Here is a 10,393-nt window from a genome sequence, read left to right on the forward strand (position 1 = left end):
GGGGGGGGGGGGGGGGGGGGGGGGGGGGGGGGGGGGGGGGGGGGGGGGGGGGGGGGGGGGGGGGGGCGGCGGGTAGTGCACCGGGGCCGAGAGTAAAACCCTTTTCTGGGGCACATCCCTTATTCTGGGCTCAAGAACCCCCAGCTTCAGCCTCCCTGGCTCTTGGCCTCTCCCCTCAGCTTTGGCTTCCGGGGGGTGGGGCCAGCCCTTTGGAGAAGCAGCAGGTAAGCGGGGGTCTGGGCACTTGAGACTTCCCTGATTACCCCTCCCTCTTTCTCTTTCCCTCCAGGAGCCGCTGGGGCTGAAGGTGAGGCTCGCCAGGGAAGTGGGGGAGGGGAAGGGGAGGGGGAGGGGCCACGGGTTCAGATTTCCCTGGGGCGTTTGAGTGCCTGACCCTCTCTGCAAGGCCGTCTCCTTCACTCCCGTTGTCTTATTTAGGTCCCCCAATAGCTCTGAGAGGCGAGGATTACAGCCCTCGTTCTTTGGATTAAGAAACTGAGGGGCAGAGAAATGACTTGCCCAACGGCACACAGCCAGTAAGTGGCAGAGCTGGGGAGCTGGGATTTAAACCCAGGTCTGACTCCAAACGTGGGTTGTTTTGAGGGAAACTAACCGAGGATCCGTCTCCTTGGCAATCCCAGCTTCACCATGTACTGGCTGTGTCTCGAATGCCAGTTCCCTCACCTCTAAAATGAAGTTGAGGGAGTTCCCTGGGGGTCCACCGGTTGGGACTCCGCACTTTCACTGCCGAGGGCCCCCGGGTTGGGGAACTAGCATCCCACAGGCCGTTCGATGCGGCAAAGATAAAATAAAATAAAATGAAGTTGATTCTGGGCATTCCCTGGTGGTCCAGTGGTTAAGACTCTGCGCTTCCAATGCAGGGAGCATGGGTTCGATCCCTGGTCAGGGAACTAAGGTCCCGCACGCCATACAGTGCTGCCAAAAACAAAAATTTTTTTTAAAAATGAAGTTGATTCTGTGTGTCTCCTGGGGCTGCAGTGAAGAGTCTGGAAGATTAAGGAAGTGAAAGCCCCTTTGGGGCCTGGCTTGCTTGAACTGCTGGCCTCTATTGTCCTTTTTACAAGGAGAGGGGGAGGAGCCTCACTGGGTGGTTTTCCCTGCTTCTGAGCAGGTGACTTTGTGAAGGGCACTTGGGTCCTGCTCCAAACAGTGGCCTCTGCGGGGGCGGGGCTGTCCTGGAAACTAGACATTCACACCTTGGGAGCCCGGCTGCTCCGTTCGTTTGTTCAACACACATCCACGACTCCATCCATGTGCCCAGCCCTGTGCTGGGTGCTGGAGATGTGGGGATCTGCCCCCGTCCCTGCCCCTAGGGAACGCCCAGGTTGGCTGCTTGAAGCAGACACCGTCATAATGCGGAACAGCCACGTCCAGGAAGCACGGACCTCGGGACCTCAGGAGCTCCGAAGCGTCGCCTCACTCAGCCAGCAGGGTCAGGGCAGGCTACAGAGGGACTGAGAATTTGAACCGTCTCCATAGGCAAATAGCAGTTTGCTCAGCGAAGTAGGGATGAGGAGAGGTATTCTAGGCAGAGTGACCTGAATAAGCCAAGGTCTGGAGGTGAACGAGTGTGCGGCCCGCTGTGACAGGGTGTCCACGGGGATGGCTGTGCCACGGAGGGTCTGGAGTCTCTCGTAAGGGCAGTGCGGGCCAGGGAAGGATTTAAGCGGGGGTGTGACCTGGCCAGATTTGTAAGGGGTGGGGCAGATGGAAGGCAGGAAGGCCGGTGAGGACAGAAGCTGGATGAGACCTTAATTAGGCACTGGGTCGAGGGTAGCGGGGGCGGGCAGAACTGACCGTGACTGGTGAGCCACGGGATGGGGACACAGGGTGGCTGGTTTCTGTGAACTCACTCCCCAACCTCCAAACCAGACCTCCTGGGCTATGTCGGGAGTGGCAGGGTCGAGGGTGTGGTTTGGGGGCCCCCGAGGACCTGACCCCCCTCCCTCCCTTTCCTCCCTGGGCAGCCTCCTGCGGCGTGTTCCCCCAAGCACGTATCACAGGTGGTAGCAATTCAGCCCACGGCCAGTGGCCCTGGCAGGTCAGCATCAGCTACAAAGGCGTCCACGTGTGTGGCGGCTCTCTCCTGTCTGAGCAGTGGGTGCTGTCGGCTGCTCACTGCTTCCCAAGGTACCAGCTGGGTAGGGGGCAGGGCGGGGAAGTCAAAAGCGGGCTGGAGGTCAAAGTTCGAGGATCAGTGTAGGTCAGAGGTTGGAGGTTCTTGGGTTGTATCTAGGGATATCAGTAAAGTCTGTTAAGGATCCGTCAGGAGTGAAGGCCGGAGGTCACAGGTCACAGGATAAAACTAGGATGCGGGGTGGACCCTGAAAGGTCAGGAGCTGAGGTTGGATGCCACAAGGCAACAGGGAACCGAGCCTCTCGGGTCCCAGCCTTTGCCCCTCTGCCTGCAGGGAGCACCACACGGAGGACTACGAGGTAAAGCTGGGGGCCCACAAGCTGAACTACCACAGCTCTGACACCGAGGTCCGCATGGTGGCGCAGGTCATTTCCCACCCCAGCTACCTCCAGGAGGGCTCCATGGGTGACATCGCGCTCCTCCAGCTCAGCGGCTCCGTCGCCTTCTCTCGCTACATCCGGCCCATCTGCCTCCCCGCAGCCAACGCCTCCTTCCCCAATGGTCTGCAGTGCACTGTCACGGGATGGGGCCACGTGGCCCCCTCAGGTGAGGGTGAGGTGGGCGCTGACGTCTAGAGGCACGGAGGGAGCCGACGCAGGGTAGGAGGCCCTGGGTAAGCATCTTTTGCCCCCACAGTGAGCCTCCAGGCCCCCAAGATACTGCAGCAACTTGAGGTGCCACTGATCAGTCGTGAGACCTGTAACTGCCTGTACAACATCAACGCCAAGCCCGAGGAGCCCCACTTTATCCAGCAGGACATGGTGTGTGCTGGCTATGTGAACGGGGGCAAGGACGCCTGCCAGGTAAACGCGGGGGGTCCAGGGGAGAAGTTGAGACAGGCGTGTCTTGGGAGATGAGGGCTCAATGGGGCTGGCACGGATGGTTGGAGGCCTGGGGTCTGGTCCTGACAGCTGCTGTATGGATTTTCTCCTCAGGGTGACTCTGGGGGCCCACTCTCCTGCCCAGTGGGGGGCCGCTGGTACCTGGCAGGCATCGTAAGCTGGGGTGATGCCTGTGGGGCCCCCAACAGGCCCGGTGTGTATACTCTGACCTCCAGCTACGCCTCCTGGATTCACCGCAAAGTGGCAGAGCTCCAGCCTCAGGTGGTGCCCCAAATCCAGGAGTCCCAGCCTGACGGCAACCTCTGCATCAACTACGGGGCCTTCAACTCTGCCCCAGCCCCAGGCTTGGTGGGACCCCTCCTTCTGCTGCCACTAGGCCTGACCCTGAGCCTCCTCCGCCCACAGCACGACCACTGAGCTACTCACCCTGGGAGCTGACTTGCTTCCGGGACCTCCACATCACACCCAAGGGCACACACCTACTCCCAGGATGCCTGGGGCCTGACTTTGAGCCACTCCTTCCTCCCAGGACCCTGTGGGAGTTCAAAGCACCATCCTGACCTTTGAGCCCACTCTTCTGGGTTGCTCTTTGGGACTGTAACCTCCACCACAGGAGTTTACTGCCTAGGAGTCTACTGGCTAGAAACTCTGGTCACCTCCATCTGCTGTCCACAAGCCTATCGGTTGGGCTCCTATGGAGCCCCCAAGGACACTCAGCTATGAAAGTGGGCCCCGGCTCCCCACCTGTTTCTAGAAGACTGCCCAGATGCCTGCTGCTGAGAGGCTGGCTGCAGCACATCACCTGCTCTGCCTGATGAGCCCCATCATTTCACCCTCTCCCTGTTTTCTGGGCTGGGGCTGCCTCTGGGCAGCATGCTTTCAAGGACAGAAAAGGCCCCACTCTTGCCTCACTGGCTGCCACGCCCCCCTGAGCCCCGACTCCTGGACTCCGGAGGACTGAGCCCCCACCGGAACTGGGCCCCGACTTGCACCTGGTGTGCAGGGTTAGACGGAGCGAGATGGAGTAAAAGGTTCTGAGCACAACTGGCCGTGTGTGTGTGACATGAGAGGCCCATCCGCTCTGGGCCTCTCCCTCCCACCTCCAAAGTCCAGAGCCACTGGCAGAACTGACTTTATTAAAAAAATGACGAAACAGGTCTGTACATATTTACAGGCTGGGGTGCAAGGAGGCACGGGTCCAGCAGCAGGGGCACAGGCCACTCACTTCTTGGAGAGTTTGACTTGCTTGTGCTTGGGGGGTGCCCACTTGAGGCAGACAGAGTCCACTGTGGGGAGAAGAGGCATGAGAAGCAGGACTGGGCCTTCGGGCCCGGCCGCTCGCACTGGCTGCTCTGCCCCGGGCCCAGGCCAGGTTTCACCTCGAGGTAAGAACAGGGGCAGACTGAGTCCTGGGGAGGGGGCTGCCCCAGGCTTGGGTCCTGGGAGCTGGTCAGACTGGTTGGGGATCCGATGACAGCAAAACAGAGGCCTTGGCTCGCGGCAGTCCTTACATCTACCCCCCCCGCCACCCCCCACACACACCCTGGGCAGACTCCACCCACCTGTTATGGGTGGTTTCTTATACTGGGCACTTTTGAGGTGTTCCTCCACCAGCTTGGGTGTGACACAGATCACATGCTGGCCCTTCCAGTACTTGACCATGTTGAGGGACTGGAGGGTGCTGATGATGTCATTCTGGGTGATGCTCGTCATCTGGCTGCAGAAAGGGATTAGAGCAGACGCTGGAGAGAGCTCCCTTGTGGGGTTTGGCTGGGACAGCAGAAAGGGAGAAGAAGACAGTTTGACAGCATCACGGCCAATCTTAGGAGAGTCCTTCCCTCTTTGAGGGTTCCAGCTGCCTCCCTTACCTAAGGTCCTTGATGGACAGCGTGCCCCGGAAGTCTCGCAGGATCTCCAGAAGGACCCAGGACCAGTAGCTGCGGTAGCTGAGCTTGCCCAGGTCAGACAGTGGCTTCTCAGGGGAGCCTACTGTGCTCTCCAGCTTGGACAGCTCATAACCTGGCAACGGTGGAAATGAGGAAACTGAGGACCCACCCTGCCCTGGCACCCCTCACCACAGCTGCCCTTCCTGGACAGGCCGGGAACCACTCACTGAAAGCAATGAGGAACTTTCCATAGCCACGGCGCTGGTAGGGGGGCAGGGTCAGGATGCAGGCCACGTTGTTGCCATCTGGTGACTCCTTTTCCTGTAGGGGTGGGTGGTCAGGACCTCTGCGGAGGCTCAGCCCCTGCTTCAGGTTCATTCTCCCCCTCTCCCTCAACCCGGGCTTCCCAACCCAGCACCTTCGAGAAATAGCCGACGATGTGGGCTCCCTGCCTGTCCACCTCGGTCAAAATGTAAAAGACGAATGGCTCCACGTCGAAGTACAACGTCTTGTGGTCCAGGAAAAGCTTGGCCAGCAGACACAGGTTCTGACAGTAAATCTGAGGGGTCGCGAGGTGGAAGCAGGCTCAGGGAGCAGGCGTAACTCCTCCGCCTCGCCCCATGGAGGCCTGGGCAGGAGCTGCCACCCTGCCCTGCAAGTGCCAGGCTCCAGACAGCAGCCAGTGCCAGCACGGTAAGAAGTGGCATCCTCACCAGGACAGTCATGTTTGGAATTGGAAGGAGTCTTAGAGTCACGTTCTGATGGACGGGGAAACTGAAAATCAGAGAGCTACGCGCACTCGAGGAGGTAACGGCAGAGCTGGACCAATCATGGCTACCGCTTCTGAGCGCTGAAGAGGAGCTCAATCTTCACAGACACGAACTCTTCTATTTCAGGTCAGGAAACAAGCTCAGAGGAGACAGTGGCTCGCTCAAGGTCCCATGGCTGGTGAGCACTAGGGCAGGACTCCACCTGCTCTACGAGTTCTGACTGTCCATAGCTGTGTCCTCAGCACCTAGCGCAAGGCTAAGCGTGAAGCTGGGAGCTTGGTAAATGTTTGCTGAATGGACGACCCTCGAGCCTGCCTCTGCAGCCTGAGCTGTCTGCCCACTCAGCCACACCGGGACAGAGACCAATGTCAGGAGGGCCAGTGGGACCTGGAGGTTGGCTTCATGGCAGAGATCAAGGACACCTTTTACATCCACTCTCGTCTGACTCAACAACTGTGCGAGCCCAGCACTGCTAGACCCATTTTGCTTAGGAGGCAACGGAGGCTCTGGGGGGCGGCGGCGGCGGGGGGGAGCGCTTGCCTGAGGACCCAAAGCTGGAGAAGGCAGAACTGGGAAGAACACCCAGGTCTCCTGCTGGGGCCCCTCCTGCCGCCCCCAGCCCCATTCATGCTCAGGAAGGCAGAGCAGGGGGCTCTGGTGGGGCTAAGAATGGGTATTTCCCAAGCTACTTATCACGAGGCTGACAGAGGCCCACGTTCACTAAGCCCCTATTCGATGCCAGGGACTGTGCTAAGTACTTCACTTTGCTGTCTCATTTACTCCACTAACAAGCCTGTTAGCTAACTATTAGCATGACTCCTGTCTTAAAGATGAGGAAACAGGAACAAAGGACCTTAAGTAACTTGTCCAAGGTCAGCCAGGAAGTGACAGGGCGATTTGAAGCCAGGAGCCACTCAGAAGCCAGGCCTCTGCGTCTTACACTCCACCAGCCTTCCCCAGGAGACCTTCCCGGACTGACCAGGCAAGGGTCAAGTTCTCAACGACAGCAAAGCAGGTCCCAAAGGCCCCACCCTGCCGACAACGAAGAAGTCTTTCAGGAGCGGTCTGAGCCACAGAGCTCGAGCCACAGAGCTCTCCCCGCAGGAAACCTCACACAAAGCAGTTCACACCCAGGAAAAACAAACACCTTTTCTTCAGGCAGAAAGAGAAAGCAGTTTTTAAGAACAGCCTGAGGCAAGACAGTCTCCCCTCTGGGTTCCAAAATCGCCTGAACCTAAGCCACCCCAAGCTACCCCATCAGAAGGCAAGTCCTCAGGGACAGAAGGGAAACCCAGAACTTGAGGCTGGCACCACGGGGCCACGAGCTGACTATGCACCAACCACAGGCCGAGTGCCAGGCTGAGCACAAGCCCGCGGTCCTCTTCACACACTAAGGCCGGCCTCTGCCCTTTGGCGACGGCGAGGATCGTCGGGAGGTGCCCAGCGTGTCCCCCAACCTGCCACAGTGCCTCCCCCGGGGCTCACCTTGTGGTCTTTGCCGTCCACCTCGTACACAGAGATGTTGCTCTTGCGATAGATCTCCTTCCCCGGGGGCTGCCGCCACTGGCACTGGCCCTGGGGGTGGGGACGGGCAGGGCGAGGCCCGAGCATGAGGCCCCAAGGCTCCCCGCTAGGTGCCCCATCCCGCCCTGTGTGGCCTGCAGCAGGCCTCTGCTTCTCTCCACCTGGAGACCCCGGGCTCCACCCTTTACCTGCATGGAGTAATCCTCTTAACCGTCTGAGGAGACGGATGCTATTTTACAGATGGAGAAACCGAGGCACAGTCACTGGCTAAGGAACTGGCTCAAACAACGTCACACCGCGAGACGGTTTTAAGTCCAGCTCAGCCTGGCTCTGGAGGACTCTGGAGAGCTGGCACCCACGACAAGGGCATTTCCCAAACCACATACATTTGCCTCAGTGTCTACCCTGTGGGAAACACGCCAATGCCCTGCCCCAGCAGGTCCTGCGTGTGGATTAAAGCTTCCTGTCTGTCCACACCTCATGGTCCCACGGCTCGGGGCTGTGCTTACTTCCTCTTTTCCACAGGGGAACCTGGCACTGGACTGGCCTTGATAAACATGTGCTGAGGGCAAGGGACCCCAGAAGGTCCCCATTCCACAGAAGAGGAAACTGGGGTCTGGGGAGGGTCAGCAAGTTGGCCAAGGTCGCTCCGGCAAAGGCAGAGTCAGGCCTGGAATCCAGGTCTCTCCAGCCGGGGCAGCTTTTCCTTGGACTCAAACTGCTCTGGACCTTGCCTAGTGCTGCTGCCTCAGCCGGCCCTCAGCCTCTATCCCCACCACCGCACTCACCAGGCCCGGCCCAGCCCAGCCTCACCAAGTGGAAGCGGTAGCTCTTTTCGTATTTCATGTACTTGAGGCAGTACTCGCAGAGCCAGAGCTTGGGCTGTTTCCCATAGTCTTCAGGGAACGGGGAGAAGTACCAGGCGTCGATTTCGTAGTTCCCGATGTGGATCTTGTCCACGTACTTCACCTTGGTGATCTGTGGGCGAGGTGGGAGTGAAGGGCAGGGGATGGCTCGGTCGGGGCAAGGGATGCCGTAGGGAAGGGGTGCCCCCAGTTAGGACCCCCTCCCCTACTTACCGCCTCATGTTCCTTCTCCAAGGCTGCTGTCGTGGGGTCCATCTCTGCATAGGTCTGAGTGCGAAAGAGCAGTGGACACAGGTGAACAGAAGTGGAGGTCAGGCCACCCCTCCCATCCCAGAACCCAGCACTTCCCTCCTGTCTAGCAAACCTGTTTCCCCTGGTTTCGGAGCTGACCGGTCCAAGTTCCTCTCCCATCTGCCCACCCACCCATACGTCCCAGACACTCTTGATGCCCAAGTTTGGACCTTTTGCCTGATGAACAGGGCTAAGATCAGGAGGCCTGGTTCCAGTTCTTGGGCTGGTAAGAGCTTCAGCTGTACAACGCGATCAATCCAGCTCTGCCACAGTTGTTGTGAGACAGACGACATGACGGGCCTGGTCTTCCACTTCCATAGCAGGAACTGGTGCTGACTCCGCGGTGTGCCTGGACCTCTTTCCTGCCCATAGGACTGCTCCCGGAGGCCCCTCCCACAGGCACGTCAGGCTCTAGGTGTCCAGGAAGGAACTCAACCTTTCCTCCCGGCAAACCTGGTCATCCTCCTGGGTTCCCCGTCTCACTAGGAGCATCACCTTCAGTCCAACTACCCCAGACCGATGAGAGGCCTGCTCTCAAGACTCCTCCTCCTCTCTCCGCCTGGCCTTCGAATAATGGGCCACATCCTGTTAGCTCTACCTCCTTGCCACCTCTGGCACCGGTTCCTCTGTCCCACACCAAACAGCCACTGCCACCGTCTCAGGTCTGGATAGTTGGACGAGGCCTCTGTAAATTCCCAGCCCCCAGTCTCAGCCCCCTCAAATCTGCTCTGCTATCGACACTCCTGTTTCTGGCCTCCATGCTTTTGCACATGCAGTTCCTTCCACCCTGAATGTCCTTCCCTCTCCTACAGCTGCCAGAAAATGCTTACTCAGCCTGGTACCGAGCATGAGCCAGGCAAGTGCATGATGAGGCAGAGCTTGGAGAGTGATCACGTGTAATTGTTTTTGCTGTGCTCTCCCTGTCCTTCAAGGCCCAGCACCCTGGGAAGGTGTGGTCAACAATCCTCCAGGAGGCCTGACTGGATTCTTCCGATGCAGAATACATTCGTTCCCAAGTCAGGAATTCAATGGTCAACAACAGCACCCTCCGACTCCCCCTTCTTGGTTTCCCCCATTTTTCAAGTCTCTGGAAGGCAGGGACCACAAGTCAGGTGGCACTCACAGCCCACCTTGTTCCTAGGCCAGATGGTGAAGGAGGAACCAAGTCCAGCCTGACAGTGGACACAGGGAGGCCTATGACCTATACCAGAGTAGATGGCAGCCTTGCCCTGTAGTTCAGAAGGGAGAAGGAGCCAGTCTTTTACCCAGAACCCCTTCCACAAAGCACTTTGCCTGGATGGCCTCATTTAACCCTTTTGGCAACGCTGAGATACAACGTTCTTACTTTTACTTTACAGAGAAGTAAACAGGCAGGGAGAGGCGAGGTCACTGGCCCTTGGGGACTAGCCAGCTGCCATTTCCTCTGAGTACTAAGCACTTACGTCGTAGGCATTACTCAGACAAGCCTGAGATGGGAGTCCGCACTCTCTCCACTGCACGAAAGAGGAAACTGAGGCACAGAGAGGTGAGCTCACAGAACTGGCACCCAGCACAGCTGGGCATGGGCCCCTCGCCTGTCCAACTCCACACCTAACCCTTGCAAAGATGAGGGAAGGATGATTTTCCTCCTCACATACCTCTGTAAAACACATTTCCCAACTCATACAACACAATCCTCCTCTGTAAATGCATTAAAGGACTACAAAAACACTACTTTCCGTAAAGGCTGCAGTTTATTTAGAATTAAACATTAATTAGGCTCTGAAGAACCTTGCTGATCGTTAACTCGCTGTTACTCGTCCTTTGATTTTAACCCCACTGGCCCACTGTCAACCACCCTGCTGACTGCCAGCTGAGAGGTACATCTTTGCGACTTAACGTGCCAGTGCAACCTGGCTGGGGAGCTAAGAAAACCTTAGATCTGCGCTGTCCGGTAAAGTAGTCACTAGCCACAACTGGCTACCTAAATTTAAGTTCATTACATTCAAATAAAATTTAATTCTTGGGCTTCCCTGGTGGCGCAGTGGTTGAGAGTCCGCCTGCCGATGCAGGGGAC

General features: G+C 58.1%; 2 protein-coding genes across 6 annotated transcripts in view; one reads left to right on the forward strand and one right to left on the reverse strand.

The window, feature by feature from the left end:
* The window catches only part of PRSS8 (serine protease 8), a 4,858-nt gene extending 755 nt beyond the window's left edge, over positions 1–4,103 (forward strand). The window contains exons 2-6 of one of the 2 annotated variants that reach the window (XM_055082130.1): positions 290–307; positions 1,989–2,151; positions 2,433–2,704; positions 2,795–2,961; positions 3,094–4,103. In XM_055082130.1, coding sequence (XP_054938105.1) covers positions 290–307; positions 1,989–2,151; positions 2,433–2,704; positions 2,795–2,961; positions 3,094–3,417 — 944 coding nt within the window. In that variant the 3' untranslated portion in view covers positions 3,418–4,103. The remainder of the gene's footprint in view (positions 1–289; positions 308–1,988; positions 2,152–2,432; positions 2,705–2,794; positions 2,962–3,093) is intronic. The other variant, XM_055082131.1, reaches the window with a different exon arrangement.
* Positions 2,114–10,393, reverse strand: part of KAT8 (lysine acetyltransferase 8) — a 13,569-nt gene continuing 5,289 nt past the window's right edge. The window contains exons 4-11 of one of the 4 annotated variants that reach the window (XM_055082129.1): positions 8,260–8,313; positions 7,994–8,158; positions 7,142–7,231; positions 5,305–5,445; positions 5,114–5,207; positions 4,869–5,019; positions 4,563–4,717; positions 2,114–2,253 (exon numbers count right to left, since the gene is read on the reverse strand). In XM_055082129.1, coding sequence (XP_054938104.1) covers positions 2,216–2,253; positions 4,563–4,717; positions 4,869–5,019; positions 5,114–5,207; positions 5,305–5,445; positions 7,142–7,231; positions 7,994–8,158; positions 8,260–8,313 — 888 coding nt within the window. In that variant the 3' untranslated portion in view covers positions 2,114–2,215. Of the gene's footprint in view, positions 2,254–4,114; positions 4,287–4,562; positions 4,771–4,868; positions 5,020–5,113; positions 5,208–5,304; positions 5,645–7,141; positions 7,232–7,993; positions 8,159–8,259; positions 8,314–10,393 lie in introns of those variants that run through there. The other 3 variants (XM_028483337.2, XM_028483339.2, XM_028483338.2) reach the window with 3 other exon arrangements.

This window comes from Physeter macrocephalus, unplaced genomic scaffold (assembly GCF_002837175.3).
Source record: "Physeter macrocephalus isolate SW-GA unplaced genomic scaffold, ASM283717v5 random_23, whole genome shotgun sequence".
In the NCBI taxonomy this organism is placed as follows: Eukaryota; Metazoa; Chordata; class Mammalia; order Artiodactyla; family Physeteridae; genus Physeter; species Physeter macrocephalus.